Source organism: Peromyscus eremicus, chromosome 8a (genome assembly GCF_949786415.1).
Source record: "Peromyscus eremicus chromosome 8a, PerEre_H2_v1, whole genome shotgun sequence".
Taxonomy (NCBI): Eukaryota; Metazoa; Chordata; class Mammalia; order Rodentia; family Cricetidae; genus Peromyscus; species Peromyscus eremicus.
Genome location: NC_081423.1, coordinates 60311140 through 60320730, shown reverse-complemented (window position 1 = coordinate 60320730; position 9591 = coordinate 60311140). Strand labels below are relative to the sequence as shown.

The window sequence follows — 9591 nt, the reverse complement described above, 5'->3', positions numbered from 1 at the left end:
TTATTGCAATCATCCCCTATCCTAAGGTAACCCAATATCCCAGCAAATGACCTCATTAGAAAGTCACCTCATCGGTCGGTGGTGGTGCACGCCTTTAATCCCAGCACTGGGAGGCAAAGGCAGGCAGATCTCCGTGAGTTCAAGGCCAGCCTGGTCTAAAAACGTGAGATCCAGGAAAGACACAAAACTAAACAGAGAAACCCTGTCTCAAAAAACAAAAACAAACAAACAAAAAAAAGAACATGCTTTAAGGGTTGGGGATTTAGCTCAGTGGTACAGCGCTTGCCTAGCAAGTGCAAGGCCTGGGTTCGATCCTCAGCTAAAAAAAAAAAAAATTTAAAAAAAGAAGAAAGTCACCTCATAATGAAAGATGCTCCCATCACCCAAGAAAGGATCAAATGTTTTTATCCCTCAGGAAACAACAAGGGTCTTAGGATGTCTGTGCAGGAAATACATATATTTTATATATGCACATATATGTATATATATGCTATATGTGATTTTGTACATAGCCAATACTGTATAAGTTTTCCTTGATGTATTACAACAAATCTACTAAAATATTTGGAAATCATGGTCCCAATTCTTAGAACAGTTACATTTTAAATTAATGCTATCACTTCAACTTTCATAAGTAAGTTCCTACTTGCTGGAGACTGTCTCAACAATTTAATTTTCCCTTCATTCTTCAACTTTTGCTTTCACTAACTATTGATTACTGTAGTTAAATACTCAATAGTTGAATTAATGTTGTAAAGACTAGTTTCAAGATACTGTCTGTAATTCTGACTTATCAATCTGCATGTGACTTTGGGCAAATGAAACAAATTTTCTGTTTTGTTGCATTAAAATAGGGCTACTAATACAGTCCTGCTAGAAAGATTACATTAAATAATGTATATTAACCACCCAGGGTACTTCCTCTTTTAGAAGCCATAAGCAATTTTCACCAATAAGTCAAATGATGAATTTTCTGTCCTTCTGATGTTTGATTTCTCTTCAGCATATGACACATTAAGTTGCCTTAATTTCCCGGACTCTACCTCAGTCACTTTCCACCTTTCTTTTTGACACAGGGTCTCTCACTGAACCCAGAATTCATCTATTGGCTAGATAGGCTAGCCCGCTCTGGGGACCCACCTTTCTTCCCAAACTCCATCCTCCCATGTATGCCACCATGCCTGGCTTTGTGTGAGCATTATGAAGCTGAATTCAAATCCTCCCACTTGTGAATATCTCCATAGCTGCCTCTTAGAGGCACTTGTGTTTGTCACCAAGCATTTATCTTGAGCCTTTCTGTCCCTCCCAACGATTCTCCTTAGTGAGCTTCTAACATTGTCCAGAATTGCCTCCTTTGTCAATACTCACCTGTCCAGACTCACAAGGAATCTAAGTAAAAGGCAGCTTTATCATCTATTACAGTAGGCAATCACAATTATTTTTACTTTCTTTCTTAATCTGGGAAACTCCTTAATTAAGTAAGGATGCTCTATCATATTTGATTGACAATCCTACACACCAAGATGACAGATGCTCCAGTTGGCCAAGTTACAAACTGATTGAGAGTGAGTATGGAGCGTCTTCAACTATATCCACAGATTTGGTCTCCTAGCCAAGAACCTAAGCAGATTCTAGGATTTCATGGGCAAGGGTGCACATTAGGTTGTAGCAGGCTTTCTCTTTTGGGCCACCATCTCCTAAATCATGCTCTGCCTTAGCTTAGGCTCGTTTCTTGTTCTTGCTAGCTCTTATAACTTAACCTGTTTCTCTTCATCTACGTTTTGCTTCAGGGCTTATTATCTTTCTTTTCTTCTGTATATCTTACTTTCACAGCTTCTTGTGTCTAGCTGGCCACTGCCTGGCTTCTGACCCTAGGTGGGTCCCTCTCTTTCTCCCTCCTTCTTCTCCTCTATCTAGCCTAGATCTCTCCTCCTACTTATTCTCTCTGCCCACCAGCCCCACCTATCTCTCTCCTGACTAGCTATTGGCTCTTCAGCTTTTTATTAGACTAATCATGTGCCTCAGGCAGGCACGAGGAAACAGCAGCACATCTTTACATAATTAAACAAATGCAGCGTAAACAAAAGAAACACATCTTTACACAGTTAACATAATCTTCTACAGCATTAGGTATTTAAAATGCAAGATGATGCTGTCGTCCATCATTTCCTGTGGACCTGATTGTTCACAATTTTCTGTTAAGACAGTGGCCTTCAAATGCCTACTAGAAACTTACGTTAGGCAACCAAGCAAGTAATTTGTATATTTCCAGACACAAAGTTTCATTTCTCAAATCCATTCTCTTTTCCTTATTTCTCTTGATGGCATTATCAGCCATTCAGCTTTCTGAATAAGAGAAGAATGCTTAATTACCTTCTAATTGCTTCTTCTATTAAATCCTTGGATTCAATTGTGCCACAAATCCTAGTGATTACACCTATTTTAGTTGGGATGTTCCCAGAAAAAGACCTAGACCTAAGTATTTGGGCTCACATTCATTTGGAAGATAGTTCCAGGAAACAATGGTAAGAGGTTAGGAAGTAGTATAGGAAAGTAGAGAAAGTCAAACAAATACTTTATTGGGCAGGTTCTGCAGTGGGGAGCTGGTGCTTAATACCACCAAAGAAGTGTGGGAAACAGAATAGAACATGTTAGAAATCTCCCACCCATGGGATTACCCATCTTTGTCTGATGGCTTCTCCCCTGCATATATCCTGCAAGCACATCTGGCCAGGGAATATTAATACATGTGTGTTTGGACTTCAGAAAACCCTGAGACAAAATTCAGGTGCTTGCACTCAGAGGCCACTAATACAAATAGAGATAAACAATTCAGGTACTGTCTGAGAAAGTGAGCTGAAGGAATTAGGTTGTAGCACTAGGTTGGAGCTCAGTGGTACAGTCACCTGGTTGTGGTACTGTGCTAGCTAGTTTTATGTCAACTTGACACAAGCTGTCTGAGAGGAGAGAACCTTGACTGAGAAAACACCTCCATAATATCTGGCTGTAGGCAAGACTATTGGGAATTTTCTTAATTAGTAATTGATGAGGGAGGGCCCAGCCCATTGTGGGTGGTGCCACCCCTGGCCTGGTGGTCCTGGGTTATATAAGAAAGCAGGTTGAGTGAGCCAGGAGGAGCAAGCCAGTAAGCAGTAACCCTCCGTGGGCTCTGTATTAGCTCCTGCTTGTAGGTACCAGCCCTGTTTGAGTTCCTGTCCTGACTTCCTTCGATGATGAAGCATAAGCCAAATAAGCCTTTTCCTGCCCAAGTTACTTTGGTCATGGTGTTTCATCATAGCAGTAGTAATCCTAACCAGGACAGGTAGTAACAATGTCTGGGAGACCCAAGACTACAGCAAGGGATGGTGCAATATTTAAGATGCAAAATATACCTTCATTTTTCTTCAAGTCTTTCACATTATACTCTGTACTCAATGTTACTGGCAGAATTAACTTTTAAGATAATAATTTGTGAATATATGTCTATTTTAAAAGCACATAATAAAGTCCAAATTCCTCTATTTATCCTAATCCTCAACATTTTGGCTTTAAGTACCATCTATAATGATTTGTTTATGTGTATAAACGTTTTGCCTACAAGTATATATGTGCAGCACGTTCATGCCTTGAGGCCCAACAAGGTTAGAAGAGTCAGATCCCCTAGAACTGAAGTTACAGATGGTTGTGAGCCACAAGACGGATGCTAGGAACCAAACCCCAGTCTTCTGCAAAAGCAACAAGTGCTCTTAATTGCTGAGCCATCTCTTCAGCCCATAACGACAGGTACTTTTTAAGCCTCATCCCCTTTACTCTGGAGTTTATGTTTCTTCTGCTACAAATACCCTTCCCTCTCCTTTGTATACTTTTTTTTACTAGTTCTTTAATATCAACCTAGTAATCTGTTTCTTTGCCCCAAGAAAAATAACTACTTGTTCCTCTTTCTTCCCTAATGGGTTGTGTGCACCCCCACACTTACACTAGGCAGATTGAATGGCACTGTTTCCCCCTCACTAAGCTGGAAATTCACTCATCATTTCAAATCCCAAGAAATGCTTGTATAACAGAATGTTCTCAATGAGTTGAATTTTTCTGAGTACATCCAAACAAAATAGATCTTAACAAGAAATAAAAGAAACTTCTTATCAGTTTCAGGAAATGGACAACTATAAGCAATCAATATACAGCTGGGACTTAACACAGAATTCTACTTTCTGTTATTTATAAATCATTTTAAAAGGCTTTGAGGCAGCTTTTTTAATGTTGTTATCTATTCTCTCCAGTGGCAGTACTTTTAGTTTATTCCATTGGAATTTGTGTTATGTTGATAAAAAGAAAATGAATACTTCAGGGTTTCATATACATACTATCCTAAATCATAGAGTACCTAGATTGTAACTTCCCTGGAGACAGAGACCACATGCACATAATTTCTTCTTTTTGAGACAAGATCTCACAATGTCGCCCCTGCTGGTCTTGCATTGGTGATCTTCCTGTTTCAGCCTCTTGAGTATAGAGAGTGCAGAGGTCACCCTGTCCACCACCACACCCAGCAATAATTCACCCTTTACACAGAGCCTCACCCATATGTAATCAAGCTACGGCATCATATTTGGCACAGCAATGATTTTATAATTTGTTGCTGGGATTGCAGTCATTTTTAGTGAAGTGGAAATCACTTTAATTCCTCACTATGAGTAAATGAGCCAGATAAATCATATTCCTCAGGGAACTCTCCCCTTGCCAACAGTTTAAAAAAGCTTTTTAGGGAGTTTATTACATTTTTATCCAGCTTTCTCATGTTGATTAGTTAGACATCAAAGGTATTCTTTGATTTAGCTTAATTACTATCTCAAACATTGATGAAGAAGTTGAGTATGATGCAGCATGCCTCTAATCCCAGCACTTTCGAGGCTGAGGCAGGAGGATCAGGAGTTAGAAGCCGCCTGTGCTACATAGTAAGACCTTGTTTCAAAAAAATAAAGAGAAGTTAATGAAAGTAACAATGTTTAAAAAGTCAATTGCATTATTATTATTTCAGGCTTAGAAATGACAGTGGTGGTGACTGCCACGGTGGCTCTGTCCCTTTGAGCACTAGGGAAACAGTGCCCTGGCTTCAGTCAGTAACAGTAATAACAGCTCTGCAACTTGGGAGGTTCAGCAGTTGAGAATTTATGACCACTCAGTAGAATGCTGGGGTGCGGTGGGGGCTGGAGATGATGGAGATTTAGGTCTTTCGGAGTATTTGTGTTGCTGGTTAACATTTTCTTTCTTTCTTTTTGTTATTAATATTGTATTGGTGTTACTTCTCAGTATCCTTTGGTGGCATTTTTTGGTGGTCAAATGAGTGAGTCAACGTCTCAAGATCAGTCCAAACCTAATCAGGTTCTTGGCTTATGTTTGTTTTTAAACATGTATGAGAGGATTTGAAATTCAACATTCTTCAGAAAACAGAGATGCAGTATCTTACTGCATCGCTTACTATTTCTTTTTATTTAAATAGTCTACAGCAAGCTTTGTTAGAAATGTGGGGTTTGGGGAAAGGGGCGTCAGAAACAACAGTTGGATCACAGTAACCTGTTTCTAGTTGATTGGCACTCCTTAATTATAATGTCTTCTGGGTTTTGTTGTTGTTTTGTTTTATTTGAGACAAAGTCTTGTAGTGTAGCCCAGGCGGGCTTAGAACTCAGAGTGATCCTACTGTCTCAGTCTCCCAAGTGCTGGGATTATAGACTTATGCCACTGTCCCTGGCTTACATGTCTTTATAACTGTTTGAATTTTTAAATACAACTACTTTCTATCATTTTATTGGGGATTAAATTCACTCATTATGTGACATTTTTTTTTAAAAAAGAAAGCATTTAGTTTGTCAAAATGCACAGTATTAGCTGGGTCCCAGACCCTTCTTGCTAGCGTTTACTGATGCTGCTCCCATTTCAGGACAATGGAAAAGGCGGCAAGGACCAGCAGCAGGACTCAAAGGACGAAAAGGAGCCTGAGGAGGTAGAGCTGCCCCCAATAATCAGATAGCAATGTGGCAGAGTGAGATGGCTGCATTAGCTTCCTTATGGAGAAGGAAAAGTTCACATGTCCAAAGTGAAGCAGCAAGTGCAAAGGGGCACATGCATGTTGATTATTAAGCTGATGTTTTTTCAGTTACAGGAAACTCCTGTAGGCAGGTCAATTATCTGTGAAGAGCTGTTTGTTATAAATTACAATCAGCAGCTGCTGCTCTCTCACGTCTGAACAGCTACTCGGTACAGGAGCCACCAGCTTTTAGGGTGACTTCACTATTGTGCTAAAAATGTAATCTCCACATTACTTACTTAGCTAGCTTTGCTTTTAAAAATACAAGGTTACATGACAAAGAACACTTATTTAAAAGGAGGCAACTGAAATTAGTTACATGAATTCACATTAAGTTGACTAATATGAATTTTTAAAAAATCCTATTACTATATACACCAGCAAAAGTGTTAAAAACTACAATGCCATCATTATTTATAAAGTTAATTTGGTTTAACTCAGATAAAGTGTTCTTCTTCCAGCCACAAACATGGAAGATGATTCTAGCACTTTTTGGAAGGTGTCATTTTTAAAGGTCAAATATAACTATGAGATGGCCTCAAATTATGTTCATAGAAATTATTGTATAATTCAAGGATCAGTGTACAACTGGAATGGTATCTCAAGCATATTATTTGATTGACAATAAGGAGATATGTTTAGTCAATACATTTGATAATGTGAATGCAGGAAACAGACATGCAGTTTACCTTTAACATACAATGTTAAATCCTAGAAAAAGTTAAGTAGGAATGTTTAGTAACTCTACAAAGTAATTAACCCTCCTTTAATCGAAAGCTGAAACAGCTTTAGGAAAAAGCAATTCATTTTGAAACTTGTGTTTCTTTTCTCCTTTCAAAGACATCACCGAAAACACAAAGTGTTCCTGCATCAGAGACCAGCAGCCAGGCGATGGAAGACGCAAACGAGGAGGAGGAATCCCAAGGTACGAAGTGGCCTTTCTCCTGACACAACAGAATCTCAAAGTAACAAGAACTCATTTTGTATTTAAAAAAACATTTGATCCTGAGAGGATCTTCTAGATGTAATTTAGGCAATATGTAAAGATGGATTTCCTTACCCTCTACAAATACCTTTGAGGCAACCTTGTGACTATTCATTCTGTGCTAATTAATTAAGAAGAAATTTTTAACTAAGAGCTAAAGAGATTTCTAGCAGGCAACCTATTTAGCATAAAAATAAAATGAGAAATCCTGTGATCTGGTTTGCTTATTGGTTTTGATCCTGTTTATGCTTGACCATACATTTATTCTGTGTGGCCAAAGCCACCCCAGCCCCATTCTTTACCACAATTTCACATGATTATGCAGATTGAAAGATCACAGGATCAAAAGGCAACAAAGTATAACTCTTTCACTACAGCCGTTTCTAATTAGTGAAATTCTGTACCAACAGAAATATTTTACAATAGTTAAAATTTAGAAATTTCACTATAAATTCCCTCAGCAGAAATTTCATAAATTCTCTCAGTTCTGTTTCTAAGTATTGGATGTTTACTGTGTGTTTGGCTGGTCCAGGCTGAATTGAAATAATAATTAGAAAAGCAAGTTTAAGTATAAAATTGTGTAGATGCCAGTTATAACTTTAAATACTTTTCTGAATAATTTTTCCTTTAGATGAATTAAGAGAAATTATTATTTATTCTTATTAATATACATTATCACACATGCACATTAAGAATTAAATCTCTCCAATCTTTAGTTTGTCTTTCTTTTTATTTTATATTCATTTTTATTTATGTTTATGTCTCTGTGTTTATGTGCACATGCAAGCAGGTACCACGAAGTTATTGGATCCCCTGCGCCTGGAGGTACAAGTGGTTGTGAGCCTCCCAATATAGGTGGTGGGAACTGAATTCTGGTCCTCTGGAGGAGCAGCAAGCTTTAGTAACCACTGGGCATTCTCTTCAATCCCAGACTTTTTTTCATATCTTGTAATGTGATTTTTTATTTAATAACACTTGTATCCTGGGAGTAACATTGTCCACCCATGCAGGACACTTTGGTTCAAACCAAACTCTTCTAAAGTTCTATGTAGACAAATTTTTCTTTGGGGCTAAGAGCTCACAAAAAAACAACATGGAGACTTATTATTAATTATGAAAGCGTAGCCTTAGCTTAGGCTTGTATCACTAACTTAAATTAACCCATTTATTTTCATCTACGTACTGCCATGTGATTCATGGCTATTAACCTCTCCTCCTACATGTCCTGCTTCCTCTGCATCCAGCTGGCAACTCCACCTTTCTTCTTCCCTGAGACCTCTCTGTCTCCAGAAGTCCTGCCTAACCTCTTCCTGCCTAGCTATGGTTATTCAGCTCTTTATTAGACCAATCACAATGACACATCTTCACACACTGTAAAGGAATATTCCCTAACATTTCCCTTTTTTGTCTAAATAAAAAGGAAAGGTTTTTAACTCTAACATAATAAAATAAAACAATAAGAACAATTATCAGGTAAGAATTACATTAACAATGTCCAGTCCATTTGTATTGGCATATTTGGAGAAAATACTCAATAATCTATCTTATCTTGATGAATTTAAAGTTTTGTACCTAAACCATTTTCTATCGTAACTTGTATTACCATCTTAAAACTATCTTTTTAGACCTCAAAACATTTTCTTAGATAAACAATTTAAGCTTTCATGTCTCTCAATCTTATGTACAATTTATACCCCTTTTGTGAGTTTCTTTTTTGAATTTGGTAACAAGAAAAACTATAAAACTATAACTATCTCGTCTTCAACTCCATCAGACACCTAAGAAGGATAAAATATTACCTGAGTAAGCAGTAAGTGCAGAGCAAACAACTTCCAAAAACTATAGAAATGACAGAAGCACCTGGCTGCTTGGACAGTCACCCAAGTTTCCTTTGCAATGTTGTGGCATCCATCTTTGGGTTACAGGCCTAGAATATCTGACAGAGTTTTCTGTGAAGCAGGAATTTTGAAGGACTGTTCTACTTTGTCTTGGTAAAATTCGACAGTTGCTTTCTTTTGTGTCCTGCTTGTCCAGTTTGGACAGCATACAATCAGCAGTCAAGGCAAGAGCAGTTTCTTGCTCAGTGGCTAACTTGGCCACAATAAAAGCAAACTCCATATGGAAGTTCTTTGATGTCCATCATTTTTTTTTTAAGTAAATTGGTGCAGCCAGGAGCAGATATGTCTCACTATCATGAAAAGCCTTAGGTTATTAAAACATCTTAAATACCATATTCTGTAGATCTCTGAAGTGTTTGAAGATCACTTATCTATCTAAAATATATCTCTGTTTAATCTTGAAAACATACCTAACCTGACTACAAGTTTGGTTATTACAGATGACTAACTACTAATCTGTGTTTCTTTATAATCCTATTAACCTAAATAGTTTCAAGGACTAAAACTTTATATTACATTTTAAAATGAGCTGCATAGGTACAATACCTTAAACAAGAATAGAAATATATATTCTAAAACTGGTTTGACTAACGCATGAACAACTTTATAAACTGAATCACAGT

The 9591-nt window shown here is 37.6% G+C and overlaps 1 protein-coding gene across 2 annotated transcripts in view; it reads left to right on the top strand.

Annotated features, from left to right (window-relative positions):
- Positions 1-5171: 5171 nt before the first annotated feature.
- Efcab5 (EF-hand calcium binding domain 5) overlaps positions 5172-9591 on the top strand; it is a 112703-nt gene continuing 108283 nt past the window's right edge. For both annotated transcript variants that reach the window (XM_059271249.1, XM_059271248.1), the window contains exons 1-3: positions 5172-5382; positions 5939-6001; positions 6926-7010. In XM_059271249.1, the coding sequence (XP_059127232.1) occupies positions 5341-5382; positions 5939-6001; positions 6926-7010 (190 nt within the window). In that variant the 5' untranslated portion in view covers positions 5172-5340. The remainder of the gene's footprint in view (positions 5383-5938; positions 6002-6925; positions 7011-9591) is intronic.